This window comes from Tiliqua scincoides, chromosome 1 (genome assembly GCF_035046505.1).
Source record: "Tiliqua scincoides isolate rTilSci1 chromosome 1, rTilSci1.hap2, whole genome shotgun sequence".
In the NCBI taxonomy this organism is placed as follows: domain Eukaryota; kingdom Metazoa; phylum Chordata; class Lepidosauria; order Squamata; family Scincidae; genus Tiliqua; species Tiliqua scincoides.
The window spans coordinates 79,133,125-79,155,689 of NC_089821.1; the positions used below are offsets into that span (position 1 = coordinate 79,133,125).

A 22,565-nucleotide genomic window follows, 5' to 3' on the forward strand; every position below is an offset into this window, starting at 1 on the left:
TTGAACTTACATGTGTCAGGTGCCCAACCACCACTAGAGGATGACAGAGCATTAAGAAATTATCCTCCTTCGGGATGCTTTCCCACCAGAGTTCACAAACCCATTCTTAATGTGATTAAGCCATGGAATTTGCCATGAACCTGTTCTTATCAAATGGCTCATTGCTAGAGCTGAGATTTATCAAAATGTTGATGATCCCATCCAAGAACATTATGTTGCAACCCATTTATTTTGTTCACTGGTCTCAAGTACAAACAGATGGTGCCTTCTGTTAAGAGGATGATGATTCAAGATGAGTTGCATGGCCACTGTTTATCCAAGACCTCTTATGGTAAGTGGGGCCCCAGTGTGTATTGGGCCCATCAACAAGAAACATTTGCATTAAGTAAATTCAAATGACACCTCATGAAATAGAAAATGAGCTATGTGAAATTATATAGAACAATAAAGAAAACAAAGATTTTGAATGCATCATGAGTAACTATTCTTATCGATACTTTTAAACAAAGGTCAAGAGGCAGTAGTTTCCTGGAGTGGCAAAAAGGTAGCTTTAACTGCATATATTCAAGAAAATGTCAAGGGGTTATACAACCAGTTGTCATTTTGATCCAAAGAGATAGCTACAATAAAAAATAAAAATTGGTCATATGATCTCTTTTATTGTAGCAGCTATATTGGGTAGAATGGAACTGCAAATTTCCAAATCGCACAGAGCCAATTTGAACCTCTTATGTGCAATATTTATTCAGTCAGCGTCATCTTTTTAGTCTACCAAAAAGTCTGGTTTTGTTTTTTTAAATTAGGAGAGTTTTAAACCACTTAGTTGTAATTAAGCAATTATAGCAACTGCAGAACCATGTTATGGTTATGATACAATATACAGTGGGGAATGCCTCTTAAGCCTATGTCTGCTGGGACACTTTCATGCACCTACAAACAAGAGTGTTTCAAGAAAAATTGATCTTGTTTTGAATAATTGTTTTTTTTTTGTTATATTTAATCAGCTAAAATTCATATGATTAATCATCTAATTGGGTGACAGCCGTAACTCAAAAGAGAAAGGTGGTAGTCATTGGATTCCTTGCTAACAGGTGTGGAAACTACTGTGTGCTGGTCTGATATGCCTGCTCATGAGGTGTGCTGTCTCCTGGTGCCAGGATCTGGGCTGCAACAGAGAGACTGCCGAAGCCGGTCAAACCCATGGCTTGCTATTCTTTCCTGCTCATTTATTTAGGAACGAATGACATTGCTGGGCACAGCCTGAAGCTTAATTCACAGGTAAGTGCTCCCAATAGGAATCCTTGGGACACCACTGTAATTAGGAAGCATTTGGAGACACCCAGCCTAAAGAAGGGGGAGTATTGGGTCGTAATCTGTAGGGCTTGGGTGCATATACAGGTAGTGACCAGGAAGAAGCTGCAGGCAGCTTAGAAGATTGCCTGCAGCCCTGAAAATGTGGCAGTTTTGTGCCAAGATAGGCTCAGCTATTTTTTGCATTTTTCCTTTTAGAGGGCTTCCCCAGCATCCATGGATTTATTGTATCCATGGGGGGCGGGGCGGGGGAGGTCTGGAACAGAACCTCCATGGATATGGGGGTGCACCTGCATACAAATTCACAGAGTATGGGGAATAAACACAATGAGCCTGAACTTCTAGCAAGTGAAGGTAAATTTGACTTGATATAACCTGAACCTTGTGGGGGTGACCCCTGTTTGGAATGCAAAAATGGAAAGCTATCAGTTGTTCAGGAAAAAACAGATGTGATAAAGGAGATGGGGTGGCATTATATGGCAAAAATATACACACCTGCTCAGAAATCCGATAAGTTTCATTTTTGATGTTTTGGAACTCATTTGATCAGTTGTAGCTATTGTTTCATTACACTTAACTCCTTCCTTTCTTCAGTCATGGGACTGAAGGTGCTGAGCATGGAGTTTCTTGGGAGACGCTTGTCTGAACACTACTGAGATCTAGATGAGTCTAGCTTCAACAAAGTGACTGTCCAGATAACAGCCAGACTGGCTAAAGAGGTAGGTAAGCGATAAACACAGGCCATGCTTCAAACCTGTTGTGAAATTGATGCACTTTTGATCTCCCCCCAAAAGTTTCGCAGTTCTGCTTGATAATGAAGTTTGTTACAGAATGCAGTGAAAAAAGAAGGAATGAAGCCTGTTATTTCCTAAAGACAGGCTGTAATTTTAATGACTTAAAATGCAAATTAGTATTACACCACAGACCAGTTAGCAACAGGTTCATGTTGGGCATTTTACTTGGGGACAGATATGCCTTGATTCGAAACAGACCCATTGCAATACTTTTTTTTTCCCTAGAGTATTAAGGCATCTAAAGGAAAAAGCTCTCTTCTTCTTCACACCAAGTTTGTTTTTACTGAACTGGTGTCTCTCAATTACATTCTAATGGGCTACATTTAAAAAATAAATTCCCAGAAGCACACTTGCGGATATGAAAACTCTCAAAATTATAGTTTATGATTGACTAGGAATGAGACATTATGCATGCAGGTGTAACTGGTTTCAGGTTATTAGAAATCCAATCTATTTTTTATGATATTATGGTGTAATTTTCAGCATAAGACCATGATATAAGTATCAGTTGCATCGGAACATAAACTAAAGCGTCCCTGACTCTTGTCACTTTCCATGGTCTTTAGTTTGATTAATAAATGGGACAAGGGCTATAACATTTTCCGGTAAGAATCTACGATCATCCCTCAATCAAGATGGGCCTATTTTATAGTGATATGTAACAATGATAAAAGATGTTATTTCAGGACCACTGGGACTAGCATTGCATCCTATAAATGTTGATCGTGTATCACTGGTTCTTGCAGCAGATAAATAAGCTTTTGTGCAGTAAGAGCTAATGTCCTTGGAGGTTCCGGTACTTTGATTTCTTGCTACAGTGAAAGCCTAAAGAGTTCAAATGGGCAACCCCCAGGATCAGCTCTGTTTGCAGTTTTAGCTTAGGAGGCCTGTTTGAATCCCAAGGTTCAAGGCCACAGTACTGTTTTATTAAACTTAGGAGGGTTTTATGATGTCCCTTTACTGATCTTTGCCCCTGAACTTTGAGCACCAAATGAGCATGAGTGAGTATAATACCAAGTGAATATAATTTGATGCTGATACTTCTGTATGATCAAAACTTTTGCATTAGTTTAAGGAAATACTTCAACAATTAGTCAACGTTTATTGTCTGTAGTCTCCAAAGCACCACTTAATGGAGAACAGAATGTCAGCTTTCTTACTTTGGTACCAGACTATCTAGCAAATACAGTATTTGTAGTATTTGGGAGGTTCATTTATAGTTACCGGCTGAGGATGCTTCTGCCTTGTGGTGTGTGTGCTACAGTAGTTGGTAAACGCACACTGAAGTCAGACGAAATTTCCTGTGGTTCTTCCATAAGGTAAAGTTACCCTGACAGAAGTGTTATGTGACTCTGTACTGTGAGGGGTTGTCCACCTCATTACATGAAACCTAATTTCATTTAACTTTCATGAGATTTTTTTAAAAATGGAATTACAGTTCTGTGTCAAGATTTGGGCTATGAACAAGGAGAAATGAGTGTTAATGAACTGCCTTAGTAAAATGAAAATACATTATAATATATACCTTTGCTTTAGTCCAACCTCCTCATTTTCTCTCTTTGACAAACAACTCACAAGCGTAGCAGGTTGTTGGTTTTTATTTCTGAATTCTTCTTTACATAGTACAGTATATAAAAATACAGAGCAGCCCAGCCCCAAAATTCACAGTGTCTAAAGGCAGTAGTTACAGTCAATATCACCTTTATTCTAAACAGTATCGTTGCATTCAGTTGCATAGGAAAGGTGATATGCCTTCACTACATAGTTCAAGAAATGCTTTCCAGATTTTGCTTCATGAGGCATATATTCTGTTTTGTACCGATAATTGTATACGGAAACAGGTCAGTCATTTCCCCCCTGCTTCAATTGCAAAACTGAATTGCATTATCTCACTTCTTCATATCCTATTTGGGGTGCCTTGCATATCTTCATTGAAAATGAATTGGATTACATTTCCAATACACACACATTTGGACACTGTGAGAGTCCCTTGCAAAGCTGTCAGGCTTCCATCCTGGGTTGCTTTCTTTTTAAATATGCAAAGTCTTTTTACTGCCCTTATATATGGCACATACTTCCTGACTGCTGGGTAACCCCAGTCCACATTTCTCATAGTGGCAACTCAACTGCCTGAGCCCCTTAGTGTGCTCTTCTATAAACACAGGTATGTGGTTATGTGATATCTTTATAACAACTTACCCTACAAATTTCAAAACCAAGGATCCTAGTGTTTTATTTTTATGTTCATAGTGGTGGATTTGCTCCATTGTAGAGGGTGACATGCCCAAGTGTAGATTAAAGGAGAGAATTTCCAACTTGCTTCTAGCCTTGAAAGTAATAGTTTGCAGTTGCTAAAAGAGGGCCATGTAAGTACTCAATTATAATCTTAAATGGAGAATGGCCTGGTTGTGGTGAAGTGGAACTGAGGAAGATGCTGTACATTCTTTCTTCAAGATGGTCCATGGTAGTGACGTGCAGACAGAGTGGGGCATGGTCCATGGTAGTGACGTGCAGACAGAGTGGGGCAGAGAGGCAGAGCCTCACCTAGCCCGGCAGGAAAAATGAAGGACCCCCGGCAAGATTCAAAAACATACCCTTTCCCTTTCTGAAGCTGCTCCTCTCTGCTCTGCTCAGTTTAAAGCAACGTGTGTGCGTACCTACATATACGCACATGCATGCACACACAAACACACGCATGTACAGAAGGGATAAGAAGAGCTGCCAGTTATCCCAGTTGTTTTGGTGGCTTGCACCCCCTTGTAATTTTTTTCTCTTTAAACTCACCTCTTCTTCCCCCACTCAGGAGTTGTCCTGAGATCCCCCTAGCTCCGAGTAGGGGAAGAAGAGGTGAGTTTAAAGAGAAAAAAATTACAAGGGGGTGGGGGGGAGACTATGTGTACTCCAGAGACTCAGCTTCATTTATTTCCGGAGTTGGGGGGGAGAGAATGTGTTTCAGAGACTGACCTTAAGCGGGGAGCATGAGTATGTGTTGCCTTCCTGCTCACCCCACGTCTCTGGTCCATGGCTGTATTGAAGAGAGTTTCTGAGATTAAACCCTGCTGAACCTGCCTTCAAGTTTAGTTGAGGGACTGTGGTGACAGTAGGCTGTAGGGTGACTATCTCTCTATAGATAACATAAGTTGATGCTTAGAACTGGACTGTTCCTTATATGTTAACATTAAAAGAAGCCTTTGTGCAGAGCCCCAGAATTATCACGTTACCTATCCTATTAATGCCAATGGCAGCCCTGCCCTGCCAAAGGAACATGCATCCCAATCTGCCTTTGCTGGAGTGAACAGATCACTCATGGAACAACTGTGCTCTGTGTGTGCCCTAATGGAGGTACCCATTCAGGTAAGGTAGAAACACTATTTCTGGGGGGGGGGGGGCGAATAATGACTCCTCAAAATGAGTATGTTTCTTGTCTCTCTTCCCCCATTTTTCGGGCATAAAGTAGCAGACACCAAGCCCAAGTACCTGTTACCAGAAGTTTTAAGAAGCAGGTCAGGAATTTGGATCCTGTCAAAACGTCTGGATAAGTGTTAGGTAAGCATTCTGACATTTCCAAAGGTGGAGTGCAGAAGTAGGAAAGGGCCTTGCAGTATCATGTGACAAATTCCAGAGGGCTTGCTGTGCATGTGTGTTACTGTTACAGCAAAAATAAAAAGGCACCTCATGCCATCTTAAAGTCTAATGTCAGATGCATGAAATTCTTTTTTGCCTGTTAGAGCTCCTCTGCCAACTGGGGGCAAGCCTCTTCTGTGGAGCAGGCTCTAGTCCGCAAACCCTCATGTTACAAAAGTCTTGGTGATGTCACAAAATAGTCATCAGTTTCTCTACTGCCAACTTACTTGTATTGGCAATCTTTAGTCCAAGGGTGTCAAAGATAAGAGTCATTTTGGGCAGCCCCCTGAGCTTTGGTGGAGTTCTGGGGCTGTGTGGGGTGAGGCAGGGGATGCTTCGTGGTAGAATGGGGTCTGGTGTGGGGTGAGGTAGCAGAGCGTGGGGGAAGTCTCAGCTTTTTAAAAAATAGGAAGTGATGTCACAAGTGACATCACTTCCTGTGTTCAGGTCACTTCTGGGTGCCACACTTGGAGTTTGGCCCTCAGCAGGTGCCATGAATCCAATGTGGCCCCCAGGATGAAATGAGTTTGACACCCCTGCTTTAGTCTGTCTTCTCTCTAAAGTTCTTTTCAACAAGGACCCCACTGTTTGCATTTCATTATAATAGACCCTTAACCCATTTGGAAAACAAAAATCCAAGATGGACTTGGTGGCCATTGCCTCTAAAATGAATGGGTGCTCATTGACTTGTGCATAATTTTGCAGCTTCTGCAACATCAACTAATCACACAGAAAGTTTGCCACACATCAGCAAAATTATAACTCTGTTATGAGTCCCTGTTCAAAATGGTTTTGTTTACTATTACTAATTGCTTAATTTTTGCTTGCACACATACTCTACTGATAATTAAAAACAATAGGACCGACATACTAAGTCAATTTGGGTTGTTTATTCATAAAATATGAGCAAATACAAACATTGTTTACTTTGCCATTCTTAACAGGAATGGATTTTTGTGGGCTGGGGCAGATGAACAGTTCTAGCTACAAAAGTCAACTTTCTTCTCAAATTTCATTAAACAGCAAAATCAAGAAAAAGCAAGTTTTTTTTAGCTGCTGTGTGTTCTTTTGGGTTCTTCTTTGCAATTTCCTCAATTCCCACTGCTGTGATTATTGTTCCACATTTATTTTGAGACACTGTGGCGTACATATGGTGGGTGTATGTGCTATAAATATCATACACACACACGCACACCATTGGATGAAGAGGACTTTGAGCTTTACGTTTGTATTTTGAATGTGTAAGAAAATCCCACATTTTGGTATGACTAATAAACTGAGTTAATACCAGTTTAATTTCACTGAACTTATTCAACATTAGATTTTACAATGCTTAAGAGGAGGACAACCCTATATTATACCCCAAAGGCTGCCAGTCAGTCCCACTTCCTACTTCATCTAAATTTATTCTCTAAAAAAATAAGGCAGCAGAGTATACATGTACAACTCATATGTTGGAGCTGAGCCACTGAAATGCACGTCCTGCTTGGCAATAACATTAATGCATTCTCCAAGAGTTTGCTTGTCAAAGAGCTTTCCCCTTCTGTTTGTTAGACTGTGCATAAAGTTAAGCAGCTGGATGTTTTTAATTAGCTTCCCAGTAATCGATTCCAGGCATACCTTTCAAACAGCCCACTAAACAAATTCAGCAGATTAGATTGCTGCAGTGGCAGTTTGGCAGAGGAGGCAAAACAGCCTCAATACAATCTAGCTACAGAACAGCTCACCCAGACTTGCCTCTTCTGTCCTACTGGAAACAGGAGCCAATGCTTAATCGCATAGACACATTCTCCTTAGTGGCACTGTGTGGGTAGAAGGCCACTTTGGAGACCACACTCAACTTGGGCAGAAGAGTACAAGAACTTATTTGCACAAAGGAGGAAAGTGAAAGAAGAGCCAGATGAGTTCTCCAACCTTCTTGGACCCGTTTGCCCGCTCGCAGGAGCTTGTGTACTCTCTCAGGTTTGCACACATTGCTCTCCTGCCAACAAAGGTGGTCTTGTTCTAGTGGTGGTGTCACAGCAGCTCTGCCCTGTGAAAGGCCAAGCACCCCAGTCACCTGCTTCCTATAAACAAATGATGCAGCTGTCTTGGAGGAGAGAGGTCATGTGGTTACATGATGGCAAGTACAATCCTGACAGACTTCCTATATTAAACATCACGAGTTGTGTTTATGTACTGAAGACTATAATATGCCATCCTACTCAGATAAGACAGTGCTCCACCTTTCCGTTTTTCCCCTAAAGAAACCGTTACACCAAGCTACAATCTGCAGCAAAGCTCCCCTTGTTTGATCTTCAGTTCAGAAAATATCCAATTCTCTCTGTTAGCTGTTTTCTCTCCCCCTCTTCCCACTGCCCTTTGGCTCAACCTAACCTGATCAAATAATTCTCCTGTTTTTCCACACCTCTGTTCAACTGTATGTTTTAGATATTGCCAAAGGCCACTCAAATAATGGCTATAAAACCAAGAGTGCTTTAATCCCCTTCATCAACTATTTATGGAAAAAAGTGGACTAGATGCCCTTTATGGTACCTCTGAACACAGTCCTAATGCCTCCCATAGCTTGCATGTATGGTCCTTTCTTTGCTTTATTGTTCTTATAAACTGCCATATAACAAACTGCTTGCTATGCAGTATAGCATACTGCTAGGTGTGAGACGCTCCTCAGATGGTCTTCCTTTCCACAAGCATATCCCCAAGTATCTGCATATAGCTATCTTACTCAGAACAGAACAATAGCTTCATCAAACATTCAGATGGGTTTGTTTCCCTTCCTAAAAGCTTCACACTGCAGTGTTGACAAAAAGCAGCACTGCAGAACCAAATGCATTTCCAGTACACAACCACATGCATTAGTATGACCCTGAGTGGAGGGAATTCCAGGCATTTAAAATATCCCTCTAGAGGAACAGTCTCGGCTAACATAGACATTAGCAAAATGGTACCTGAAGCACTGAATTACCTGCATATCGAAGTATGTCACGGTATCCCATGCCATTAACCTGCTGCCCGTTAGAGAACTCATAAGGAATTCAACTCTCTACTTTTCGTTAACATTGACCTTAAAGAACTGCACACTCCTGCAAACGCTAATTAAGTGATAAAAGTTTAGGTGTCCTTTTCCACCCCCTACTCCACGCTGCTTGCTGTGAAATGGCATCTGCATGATGGAAATTGCCAATCATAATTTTGAGAGCCTTCCCATGTTTCCCTTTCAGATGCCTGGAAAGATGGGATTAAAAACTTCTGACGAAAAATCTCCCACCTATCCTGCTTCCTGGCATCTGAAGGAAGAATTTGAGGCTGCATAACTAAAGAAGAGAAAGTGATTCTACAGTTCAGTTTCATCTAGCCGAAAAGTCTATCTGGCTTTCCTTATGGGAAAATAGTAATAAAAGAGAAAACTGAATGGAGGGTTTAATTCATCTGTCTAGTTTTAAACATTTGCACAAGGAATCATAGTTGTGCACCACCCTGGAAAGTCTCTGAAACTATGCTTTACAATTACCCCAACATAAAGATTTCCTGACACCAGAGTGGGAGGCTCTGATGTTGAAATGGAGCTTTGCTCATCATTTCAAGGTACAACAACAGCCAATTGGCACATGCAGCTGCTTCCTCTGTTGAGATGAATGGAAGCTCTTTGCATGCACAAATGCACCCAAGGGAGCCTCCCTGGGGGGGAATGAAAGTCTATGGCAATTTGATGCATCAAGTGCTCAACTCACTAGTCTATGGAAACAAGCAGCAACACACAAAACTAAACAAAAAAACCAAAGGCAGGCCGCCTTTATACATCCCAACAAATCTAGCCTGTGCCTCCACCCACAACCACTGAAGCAGTTCAGTTAGGCATCAGTGCTTTTTGGACTTGTGGTTGCATCACGGACATGAGATGTTGGTATTGGCACTAGGTCTTCTACCCATTCAAAACACAACAAAACCATGTGCCATTTTACATTTTCTGCCTGTATTAACGGCCTTGACGGCTGCCACATCCCAGCCTATGCTTCCAGAAGACGTGTTAAAAGCAAGAAGACAGCCATGAGCACAGTGCCGCTTGCCAGTGAGCCCAACTCTATAACAAGTGGCTTGAAGCACTGTCAAGCTTGCAACTGCAAACAGATATTCTGCAAATAGGTAATTTGCTGAAAGAAGACACAGTGGAGAAACACAAGCTCTGGCTCCCCATTCATGAAGAGTCCGGCTCACCCTCTTATCACATGCTCTGTACTGTAGCAATCTCCAGCCATAGCACCAGGAGGAGTTCATTAAAACATACATGTACCTAGGACTGCTGAATGACAGTCGCAAAATCAGTTATACTGCCAAACACTCTGGATGGCATTGTCCATGAAAGCATGGATGAGAGGTGTACTGGGCATTCATGTCAGACAATCATCTGGCCATAGGCGTTATGGCTTCTGCACTGGTCTAACACAGTCACACACATGCACAAAATTACATTTCAAGGCTGAACTGGATTGAGTATTTAATAATGCTACAAAGCCAGTTACCCTTAACTGTCACTGGATTAGCTTTGTTCGTGTTTTTTAACCCTTCTTGCTCAGATAACTGAAGAATGCTGGCAACTGATGATGCACATTATATTTTCATGTAGTACTGACTGGAAGACACGAAGGAATCTGCAGAAGGCTTTCTGGGTTAGACTATACTATGGAGACATTCTTTAGAGACAATTTATGAACTCAAACATTTATCTTTGTTCAAGTGAATAAAAAAATTATAAAAAATAATATCAGCATTAGCACAAAGCTTGGTGATTTCAACAAGGACAACAGGGTCACTGATCTCGCAGCTCCTTAAGAGGCTACTTAAGAGTTAGAAGAAAAGTTTGTTTGCTTTCTTCAGAATATTCCATGGCTCTTGTTCAATGCTCTTCAGATTCCCTCCTGTGGGATAAAACCAGCTTCCATATACATACAGCCCATGCTTCACTACCCAAGCCTTTACTTCACTTACTGTCTTAGTACATTTCCCTCAAAATCACGACTGGAAATGTCTCAAAAATGCTTCTTTTGGGTGAAGTACCTTCATCTGCCTTGTAAATCTCAACAGGTCCTTTCCCACCAAAAGTTGCATATATTGCTCCAAGTCACAAGAAATTCTGATGGCCATGTGATCAACCCCAAAGTATAAAAACCAAGATTTTCAGCATGATGTGTCACAAGGCTGATCGTGTGGCTGACAGTCATAGCACTGTGCTCCTGTAGTATGTGAAGAATATGTCTCAATGTGGCATTTCTTTTACACATATTTCCAATGAGTTTTTGAAGAAGTGCTGGGTAACCATGTACCATTTCATTTTCAATTTCGCACACCATGACTGGTTCCTTGGACATTCATGGCATCAGACACCAACGATAATATCCAGCCATAAACATTCATTGTAGTAAGTGCTACCTCTTCATGATGACCCTGCAAAAATTCTTGGCAGGATGATCCATTATCCATAAGCAGTAGGTCCATTTAAGGAGGTGTGCTGCTCAAAAGTAAGACCACTGGTAAAAGAGAAAATAAAAGGCCCATTGTATAATATTTACATCTGGAGACTGGGCCAATATTTGGTCCATAAACTCAATTTAAAAAATAAAAATCATATAGGAAGCAATCCAGTTCTTGGAGGATCTGTCCATCATCAGCTGTTAGTAAAGGTCCTTCCAGGAGAGGCCTCAGGCCTGTAGTCATATTTATTCAGTGTACTGGGGTAATAGGTTGTTGTGTACACATTTGTTTGCTGCAAAGGATAGAAGTTGGTCCTGTCATCTGGTATTAAATTGTTCTTGTTAAGTGTCTGCAGGGGAAAAAAAACAGATTTATAGAAAAATGTCCCTTTTTCATATTATAAGAACTTGCAATCAGCCCATTAGAAAATGGCATCTCTTTCTATTAGGACCTTCCCTCCATCAAAGGTGCATCAGTGTGACCATGTTGTAGTTTCCTACAGAGGTCTCCTGTGGCAGTGCCCACAGCTCCTGGCTCTGCCAGTGTTTGGGGGGAAAGGAGTGAAGCCACTTCTACAGCCAATATCCAGGGATGTCTCCAGCCTTAGAGACACATACTGTATTTGCTTAGAAGGTGGTATGGTATTTGACGGCCACTACCATCGTCATCAGTCATTATGGTGTAATCATGCTGGGTCTAATGAGGAGTAACTATACACATTGAGATTGACCCCCTTCTACTTGTTTCACTCCAGTTCCCTCCCAGTAGCAATGAACCAAAAGGGTATTTCTTTTTGCTTTGGAAGAACAGGTGCACATTTACCTGATCTCCATCTCCACTGGTAGATATCCAGGTTTGGACCCCCCGATATTAAGTGTGTCACTTCTGTAAGCTACAGTATAAGTAACAAGGCACGGTCACATTGGAGTAAGAAAACAGTTTCTGAAGACAATTAGCAACTAAGTTACAAGTAGTTGTCAACAACATGAAGAAAAAATGGAGGTGAAATGAAAATGTGCTTTCGACTGTTGGAATTTAAGTAGGGAATTTGTATTTCCTTCCTTTTCTTTTGAATTTATAAAAAAACAACTCATGTTTACCCATGCAACTAAGAAACTGAGGTGTTTTCTTTCCTCATATACTATATAAAAGTCCTCTGTCAACAACAGACACACTGGACATAGAGGTGAAGACTCATATGTGGAGGTATAAGCCACCACAAATGCTTTATCCATGATCCTGCTGATTAATCTCATTCATTTTAACACACTGGAATCACCAGTATTTCCCAAACCTACCCAGTTGGAATACTCCCAGATGATTTTAGCAAATCCTTCACCAGCAAACTATGGCTGTCTGATCAAAAGAGCCATTCCTTGATAAGATGGGTAAGCAGAAATGTAAACTTTATTTTTTCTCTTCCTTTAGGAAGAGTTCTTATAGTTGTACGAGATTCACATAGAAGTATCAATATATTGCTTGTGAGGAAAACAAATCCATCACATGTTCAAAACAACAAACAGTGAAGAAAGGCATCACTCCTCCTGTCTGTCACAAATAAAACAGGCAGTATCTTGCCCTCTTTAAAAGAATAATAATAATAAAAACTAGGTATTTATATACTGCCTTTCTGGTCATCGGATTACTCCTCTGACTTTATTCAAGGCAGTTTACATAGGCAGGCATTTCTAAATCCCTCAAGGGGATTTTTACAATCATAAAGGTTCTCTCTTTCAAGAACCAACAACATTTCAGAATGGATCTTCCTGGTTTGGTCTCACTTCTGGCCTGCAGTTCTCCCACACCGGCTGACAAGCAGCTCCATGTCTCATATGGAGGGCAGCCAAGACACTTCTTGCTCACACCAAGAGCAGGTGGAATCACTCAGCTGGGCTTGTCAGCTGCTTCAAGGTCTCGCCATTCTTAGCCGTTCAGGGAGCTGCCGGTGTCCTCGAACTGGCGACCTTCTGATGTTATCTTCGGGCTAACAGAGGCTCTACCCTCTAGACCAGACCTCCTGCCCACTGCTTATTTTCAAAAGTGTATTTGTTTATGATACTTTTATCCTGTTCTTAGAGGGTTCTGGGGGTTACTGCTTAGGTCTGCAATGTTGTTGAAGCAGGTGCCTCAGATGCTCCCAGCCCATCATCACAGGGCCTGAACAATGGAACCCTCTGATATCAGATGTGTTGGTGCAGTTACCATTATTTTAAAGGCATCCCCTGTCACACCAGGCACTGGGAAACAGGCTGCAACCCTAAGCACATTTACTAAGAAGTAGCTCAGCAGAACTTATTTCTAAATAAACATGCTTAGGAGTGTTCTGAGGTCTGAAGCCACAAGTATTCTTTCCACAGGTCTTCTGCCCCACTTTGCCTTCTACTCACAGAAGGGCTGTTTTACACCTTGCATTCGAAAGTTATGTGAGGAGAATGCAGCTAAATATGAAGAGATCCTTCCACTTGCTCAACAGCTTGAGAGCTTTTTGCACAAGCAAAAGCATGAGAGCTCTAGAGAACCACTGTACAAGTGTTTTCAGGTTTATTTATTGGTTCACTTCTATTAATTTATATTTATAGGCGTGTGCTGCTTAACAACCGTTCCCTTAACAACAGGCTGCATATATGATGGTAGTCAAAGCACAAAGAGGCTCTTAATGAGGCAATTGTGTCTCCCATAGCCTGCAGCAGGGGGTCTGTTTACACAACAGAGTGGCACTTAATATAAAGAAGAGGCAATCTATCTCCAGTAGCCTGTGCAGCCACCTAGTGTCTATCAGGGAGTGTCTGTTACACAACAAAGGCAATAGATTGGACTGAATGTTCACTTAATGACCTAATCGCATTACAATGGAAATTGGAGAATGTATCCCCATCATTAAGTGGTGCATGCCTGTATGTACGTATGTACATGTGTGTGTGTGTGTGTGTGTGTGTGTGTGTGTGTGTGTGTGTGTGTGTGTGTGAAGCACACACACCCTATCTTTCTTTCAAAAGCAAATGACGGTAGCTTACAAAAATGAGATAAAACAACATTTTAAAAACAAAAATAATCAAATGAAATAAAGCAAACCAGAAACATCACAGCAGCACAAGCAAGATGCAAGCAAATGGCGAAAGACTCCTCAAGCTAGCAAGCAATATATTTAAGCTGCAATCCCCAGAAACACCTTCAAAAACAAGTGGGAAAAGCATATTTTAAACTTGGCACCTGAAGTACACCAAATAAGTCAGGTGGTCTCCAACAAAATGCTCTTTCACAAATTTGGTGCTACTCCTGAAAAGGGCCTGCTCCTGGTGGACACTCAGCTGCACTTCAGATGGCACAGGCATCTCGATCAGCACTTCAGATGATGATTGGAGCATATGGGAAAAGTTGGCCCTTCAAGTGCCTAGGTTCTAAACCTCTTGTTTAGCAGCCATTTTCTTCCTCTCGTGGTTCTTTGTATCCAACCCAACAGATTTAAACCTGGTTTAAACCATTTATTTCATTTTCCTGCCATCTCTGGTCAAAAAAGCACTGCAAAAACATGCAAAGTGTCTTTGCCTTGAATGCAGCAGTGCAACAGGGGAAACAAATGAGTGTGCAAATCGTAACACATCCACTGAAACAGCTTCAGCACCTTGAAACACCTTGAAAAGCTATATCTGGCCTGAAGGTCAACTAACAAGACGATCTCTTCGAAGAATGGCTGTACCCTAAATCTCATGTTCCTTGTTGATTCTCAGCAGTGGCCACAGGCTCTCTGCTCTTATCGTCCTGCAGCACAGCAGCCGACAGAAGATGCTGAGCTAGTGAATAGTCCACATTAACCTGACAGAGACAAACATTCAAACCTTAAGTGGAAGTATCTGCCAATCTTAAATAAGATGCATGTGACAAGCCCACCTGGGTCGCTGCTGCCATACGGTAATGACAACTCTGAGAGATGCATTCGGGCTCTGCCAGTATAATCTTCCCTGCATGAGAGCCACACCCCCTAGCATGGCTGACTGCTCAGTCTGACTCAACCCAATGAGTTAAAGAGGGTCAGGGGAAGGGAACCAATAGCTTTCGGCTAAGCTGTACTGCTAAATCCTTTTTGTTCCTCCTCAGTGAGCTGTTTTGCTTTTGCTTCCTAGCAGGCATTATGTAAATTCAGAGTCCCTTGAAGTGATATTTAGAGCTGCGGGATAATACAATAACAAGAATGCTGTTGTTTCCCCTCCCCGCACACCTCACACCCTTACTGGCCCCTACCCAAACCATTCCTGTCCATCTCAGACTCTACTCATTGAAAACATGTGCTTTGCCACTCAGGTAGTAAAGGTCTTAAGCAAGACTTGGTTGAAGTTGGGAAAAGTCTGTGTTAGACATGAAATTCACCAGGAACAAACGGGGGAGTGGGGAGATGGCTTCCAATTCAAATCTTTCTTTCAAAGCCACACAGTGCACAGATGGATGTCAAAGAGAAAGAGTTGCTAACTTTCTAAGATGGTGCCACTTTTCTAAGATTCATCAGCTTTTGAGCAATGATTGAACTTTATACAGATCACTGTTGCAGGCACAATTCATGCACAACAGAAGGGTCACCCAGACAGAAGAGAAGCTCTGACGGCAGAGATATCACTGCTTTTGCCATGCCACACATGGGGGGGGGGAGGGAGAGAGGAAGCCAGTGGAATTGAAAAAGCAGTAAATTAAAAGGTAGGAGATTGCCATCTCGTGTTTTCCAAGGGACAGAAGGACAAATCTTTCCAAGCACAATTCTGGGCCAGCCGCACAGTCCTCCTGGGGACTGAAAAGTGGTTAAAAGCCTGCTTTCGCTATCTGTGCCTTGCCAAAAAAGGAGGATCATTTTCAGGAGCCGTAAAAATGACCAGCTGCAAAAGAACAAGACGTTAAGGAGTCGAGCAATGCTTTGGAACATCACATCGCCTTTCTAGTTTTATTTCTCATTTCACAGTTGGAAGGTGCACCGATTTCTTTCTAAGATTACCAACTTCATCCGAAATGATTATTCTTTAAGAAAAGGGAAAAAAAAAGCAGAAGCTCCATTTCCTCGTCTCCAGGCATTGATATTTTGCTATCTCTGGATGGCTACTGAACCACAGGCCAAGTTATCCAATACCCCTTTCGCCAAGGGGACTGCGCCAGAAGCTGCAACTGACTCACGGGGCTGATGGACGGAAGGCTACAGTGTGGAGTGTCAACACTCGTCCCAATTGCAATCCCCAGAAACACCTTCAAAAACAAGTGGGAAAAGCATATTTTAAACTTGGCACCTGAAGTACACCAAATAAGTCAGGTGGTCTCCAACAAAATGCTCTTTCACAAATTTGGTGCTACTCCTGAAAAGGGCCTGCTCCTGGTGGACACTCAGCTGCACTTCAGATGGCACAGGCATCTCGATCAGCACTTCAGATGATGATTGGAGCATATGGGAAAAGTTGGTCCTTCAAGCGCCTAGGTTCTAAACCTCTTGTTTAGCAGCCATTTTCTTCCTCTCGTGGTTCTTTGTATCTAACCCAACGAATTAATTATGTACTGCATGAAGAAGTATTTTTCCACAGGATTCCAAACATGTACATAGGCCAAGTACACAGGCCAAACGTGGCCTATGTACTTTCCAAACGTGAACAGATTTTTTTAACGACAGTTTATTTTCAGTCACTTTCCTAGTCTTTTTCTGAGTTTGCTTTTTCCATTGCTATTGTCCAATCTTGGACTCACCAGCCAAGACTTGTCCCCAGACATCAAATTATTCAGAAGGGTAAAAGCCCCAGGAGAGTGTCAATAGCTCTAAAGGGGCTCTCCAAACTAGGTGAATGGGCAACAAAAAACAGTTAAAGATATTCAATGGTCTTAGAGTTGGAGGAGAACTTGAATATCATCTAGCTCAGCCTGATGCTCAGTGCAGCAAATGTGTGCATAAATTGGTTGAATGGCCAACAAAATGACAAAAAAGGTTTAATGTAGGTGTAAACCTAGCCCAAGATAATCAGGTTGCCTGAGGTGGCATGCCAGATATTGCCCCCTCTGCTTGTACCAGCGTCTGCTCTTGCCAATGTTCTAGCTCCGCACTCTCCTCCACTCCAAATTTCTTCTTCCTCTCTGTCCCCCCTCCCCCCACTTTGGAAGGAAAACACTTTCATTGAAGGCAATGGAAGTTTTTTTCCCTTCTGTAAAGAGCCCTCTGAAGAACGGTGAAAGCAGTCCTAGTCAGAACCATGGAGGGAACAAAGTATTAAAATGCCTCTACTCTTCTGCCACTTTCACTTCATCTCACACATTATTTAAGCAGGCGGAAAAAAGACAAACACCTGAAATTGGACTTGGGAATTTCTCATGCACATATTTTACTATCAGTGCTTTTAGGGGTCCTGTTCCCACTCAGATGGCTGTCATCTTGGGGTACCTTGATCAATGAAACACACTAGCAGGGCAGAAAAACACCTTCTGTGGACCACTACAGCCATGATTATCAGCAGAGTTATAACTCATGCTTGTGCATATGGGCCTTCTGGAATTATCATGGAAGAGCGCTGGCTAAAACAGCAGCTGCTTATGTTTTAATAGCTTCTGCTATTACAGTTCAAACAACCTGGCTGAGCTGGGGATGGTGCAAGAAGCTGCCATAATGCATAATGTAAACAACTTGTATTACAACATCCATTCGTGCTGAACAGAACTGCAACACTGTCAGAGTGCTGTAGAAAGTGCAGCTAATTAAAGGAACATGAATGGCTGATTAGGTGCCTTGAAAAATTCCCTTCACACCTTGGTTAAAAGATCTGACAAACAGAACTAAGGATATTCTTGACAGCCGTAGGCAGAAGGAGGGTCCAAATCTAGGAAGAGGCATTTTTTTTTCCTTCTCCTAACCACCAGTGTCCTGTTAGCACCAGTGAAATGACAGATGGGTCACAACCATGAGAGTTTTAGATCTCATTGGCATTCATCTTAGGATAAACTTGAATGTCCAAAATGACTCTCCTGCAAGGACTGCCTCCTTGTCATTCAATTAGAAAACTACTGTATTGCTGATGTTTCTTTTCATACCACTACCACTCCTGTTGCTAAAGGTACAGAAGTGCATGCCTGCACTTGGGAGCTGTTGCCTGCACTTCTGTTCAACAACTCCTGTTGCCTGCACTTCATGAGCTGTGACTTCAGCATAGTCACAAAATCTCATATTCTTAGCTCTGGTTTGTCTATTATCCTGGCCAGTTTGTCTTGTCTCTGTTTCCTTTCTATCAATCAGTCTTGTTATGTTCTTCTAATAATTCTGTCCTTGACATTCAAGTCCTGTAATCAGAGAAAAAAATTATGGATGATGGGATATAATTGGCAGCCCAAACTTAGCCAAACTCCCCCCCCCCCACACACACACACACTGATGCAGCTGTGGCATCAGAGCGCATGCATGAGGTAGGGGGGCAGTCCCAGAGGTCTCCTCCAGGTAAGGGAACATTTGTTCCTTTACTTGGAGGTAAGCCTCTGCTACTTTGATGGGTCTACTCAGACCTGCACAGCAATTTTGCTGGCGCAAGTCCAAGTGGTCCCAAGGTGGATCCAAGGTCAAGAAGGGGGATAGGATATCAGCAGTTCAATCACATACTTCATTTATTTCTATAAATAACGACCAAATTCCTCACCTCTTCTAAGCAATGTTCTCTGTTAATTCCAGCAGCTGCCCTACCTTACAAGATCTCAAGTTCATTTCTGCCTTTTTAAAACACTAGTGACTTAATTTGGATACCTCAAATGTGGTGGAACTAATGCTTTAGCTGCCTCTGTAAGAGAGACCATTATTGAGCAAAAGCAATTCCCTAATAGCCTTTTCAGTGCTGCCACAACACCAAGCCTACAATTCTTTAATCACTTACTCATGGGTACGCCCTACTTATTTCAAGAGCACCTTGCCACTCAGGTATTCACAGGGTGAGTCAAACTAGGTAGGAAAATTACATCTTAATTTAATTTTGCTGATTCTCTCTCTTCCCATGTTTCCTCTGTGCAACCTCTGCTAAAATAGGTTCCCTCTACTTCTGCTGTGGTTATGTCCATAAACTTTCTTTATATCTCTGCATATTGAACTCTTCCCACCCCCAATTCTTGCATAGCCATACTTCAGATTTAAATAGACATTGCAGTTCTATCTGTGGAAGCCCAGAAATTCTAGTTCTTGGACAGAGGTTAGGAATCTCTCAATATCCTGACCAAACTATCATTCCTACAGTTATTGGAGAAGCCATGACTGTTACAGTATATCAAATCAGTATAAGTTTGTCACGGAGATAAGACTTCTGCCATGTTTTTAAATCTCATTATCAATCTTACTTGCTATCAGTTTCATATACATCTCTTATGTCTCCATGGCTTCTGCCATTCCACTCCCTAAAGCTGAAATAGACCCCTCCTCCATTTCTATTAATCAAGCCATTTCCCTCCACTTCTTTAAAGACCAGCTTACCTGTCCATTTATCCACTAAATTAGCTTAGCTGCCATATAACTCTCCATTACCCCATACATACTTATTCACCGTTCAATCCTTCAAATTTCTTATCTCCTAATATAGTTGGTAAGATTTAGGGGTCAGACATAGTTTGAGACTTTGTGGGTAATTTTTTAGCATGATAATAGCAAGAAGAAAAGACTTAATGTCCCCTTCAATGTGCTGTAGTCCTGATCAGAGTTGTCTTCCTTCTAGTGTTTTTTAATGAAAGAAGAGGTGTTTCCACCTTTGAAGTACACCCCTTAAACACAAAGTTAGGTGAACATTTTCCATTTTACCCCCAGGAGTAGTCTTACTGGGTGGTTAGAAGAGGGTCAGTGCTTTCAGAACTGAGAAAATGTCTCAGACTAACAAAACTACGTCCGAAAATTACAGGATCCAGATTGTTTTGTTTTCTATATAGATCAATATTTATTTCATTAGCTGAAAGAATCTGGAGAAAGGAGAGGAGGGGGAAAGAGGGAGGAATCTAATTTGCGTGACATGACTTACCTTCCACAAATTCATGCTGACTTGCACTTAACAAAAGTGCTTCCTCATTAAGCCTCCTCCACCTTTCAGCATTGTAATCTTTAAAAACAACTTAGTTTTGCCTACATCATGTAGAAGAATCTTAGAGAAGACATAACATTCCTAAGCTGAACTCCTCAGCTCCACTGGGGATCGGAGTCCCATTGCTAGTGTGCAAAAGGCAATAGATGACCAGAGAGGCGTGTATTCAGAGTCCGCAACAGAAACTGAATATGGAGGGCCTGTGTTTTCAAGAAACAGGTCACATGCAGAGGACACAACAAGTCCTGAGTTCAAGGCAAGTTCAGTTCTAACCAAGAGAGTCTCCTGGTTAGAGTGGTGTTTGCCACTGTTTCTTTACCATTTGGTCCATTAAAAAGGAAGCGGCCCACAGCTATTTGCCAGGTATCCGAATCTGGCTTATTACGTGCAAATGCAAGCACAGAGCCTGTAGCACTTACCCCTGCTAATTGGGTAAGAGGCACTTTTTCAAGTGGGTGCTCCTTTTTTTAGCAGGGGGAGAGTAACTGGCCCATCTCACCCCAGCACTGTCTGTTCTAGTGGCTGTCTGCTGGTATTCATTTGCATCTTTTTAGATTGTGAGCCCTTTTGTGAACTTTTAGTTGAAAAGTGGTATATAAATACTGTTAATAATAATAATAGGCACAATGTCTCTGACCCAAACATCAAACAATGTCTAAGACCTGCCCTTGAACCAAACATTACTGTAGAACCTACAAACAAATGTTCATTGTGGTTTATCTACTAGTATCAAGTTAGGAGAAACCAGAGTTGACCAGGTTGCCTCTGTACTGGATTACAGTAACATGCTGTATGTTGGGCTGCCCTTGAAAACCATTTGGAAACTGCAACCAGTAAAGAATGCTGCAGACAGAACACTGAGCCATGTCAGATATTGGGATCTTATGACTCGTATCAACTATACCATGTGCTGATTCATGTCTGGGCACAGTTTAAAGTACTGATCAATTAACTAAAAGGTTTAGGATCAAAATACTGGAAGGAACAACCATGTGGACAAGCCAGATACCATCCCTGTTCCATTAAAATATCTACTGCTTCATTTCCCTTTATCAGTCCTCTACGTGGGGTGGAATGCTATCACTTTGTTGTGGCTGTAACTGAACTGAACTGGTAACTGAACTGAACAGTTTGGCTGAACTGTAACCCAAACTTCCCACTTTTTTGCCACGGAGAAGAGCTCTAGCTTAACCTTCTCCCTGATGTACCACTTTTAGAGCACAATCCTTACAACATGCTTGGCTGGTCCCTTGCACCGACCATCGATTGTCACAAACATGCTGTAAAGCATGTTTGCGACTACTCAGGAGTCAGGGAGGCTGGCAAGTATGTGTGCCAGACTCCACACTCCAGATCCCGGCCTGGTAGAGGGTAAGTTCATGCTGGCTGAGGATGGCCAGCGCAAGGGGTTGGAAAGGGTGGTGGGAGGGAGGATTGAGGGCACTTTTGGGTGGGAGACGATGGGCCAGTGGGTGGACCAGGCCTGGGTGAGGGGGTGGGACCTGCCTCAGTGACTTAGTCTGGATCCTAACCTTCCTCCCAGCCAGCTGGGCATTACACAGGGCTGCTCAGATTACCACCAGCTAAAAAGGAAGTAATTCTGCAAGGAAGGAAAACGAGCAATTCTGTAAATCATGGAAACAAATGGATATAGAGCTGAAAGTGATGAGGACATACTGGATTTTTCCAGACACCATCTGGGAATTTTGTTTATTAATTTAACTCACATTTCAAAATTAAACTTTCAGAATCAAACACACCACGAGACTTACTCATTGCCATTAGCATTACTGCCAATGAGAAGGAAAATCATGTCAAAGGAGAGGAGGATTCTTATTATGTAAAGTTATCTCCTCCGTGGAAGTGAAAAGTGCATCCTTGTAGGCAAGGGAGCTCCATCAGCAACGTGGAGTAAACACACAGTTCTTGACCCAGGTATGTATCTTTTATTTTTTTCCTTTGAGCACGATACATAAAGTTGGTAGTTATGTACGCCAGTTGTTTTATACATGTGTTTCTTCATACAGCTATATCATACTCTCTCTCTCTCTCTCTCTCTCTTCATACAGTATATATCATGTACTGCAGAAATCAACAGGTATGTTTTCAAGTGAGAATTGGAGTTGGTTTGGTTGATTATTCCCCATTTGGCAGTCGGCTGTATTGTCATTTGGCGGTTGCTTGCCAGATAAGCCACTTCTAAAGAATTTTACTAACAGGCTTCAAAATAAACAAGCAGGCCTGATAAGTTGAAGGTTGCTGTTGGGTGCCAAAAACTATTTTTCAGATCTGAATGGTATTTTTAAATTGCTTCCAT

General features: G+C 41.9%; 1 protein-coding gene across 7 annotated transcripts in view; it reads right to left on the minus strand.

Moving 5' to 3' along the window:
* Positions 1-6,600: 6,600 nt before the first annotated feature.
* The window catches only part of SEMA5B (semaphorin 5B), a 443,759-nt gene continuing 427,794 nt past the window's right edge, over positions 6,601-22,565 (minus strand). For all 7 annotated transcript variants that reach the window (XM_066611786.1, XM_066611789.1, XM_066611780.1 and 4 more), the window contains one exon: positions 6,601-11,547. In XM_066611786.1, coding sequence (XP_066467883.1) covers positions 11,392-11,547 — 156 coding nt within the window. In that variant the 3' untranslated portion in view covers positions 6,601-11,391. The remainder of the gene's footprint in view (positions 11,548-22,565) is intronic.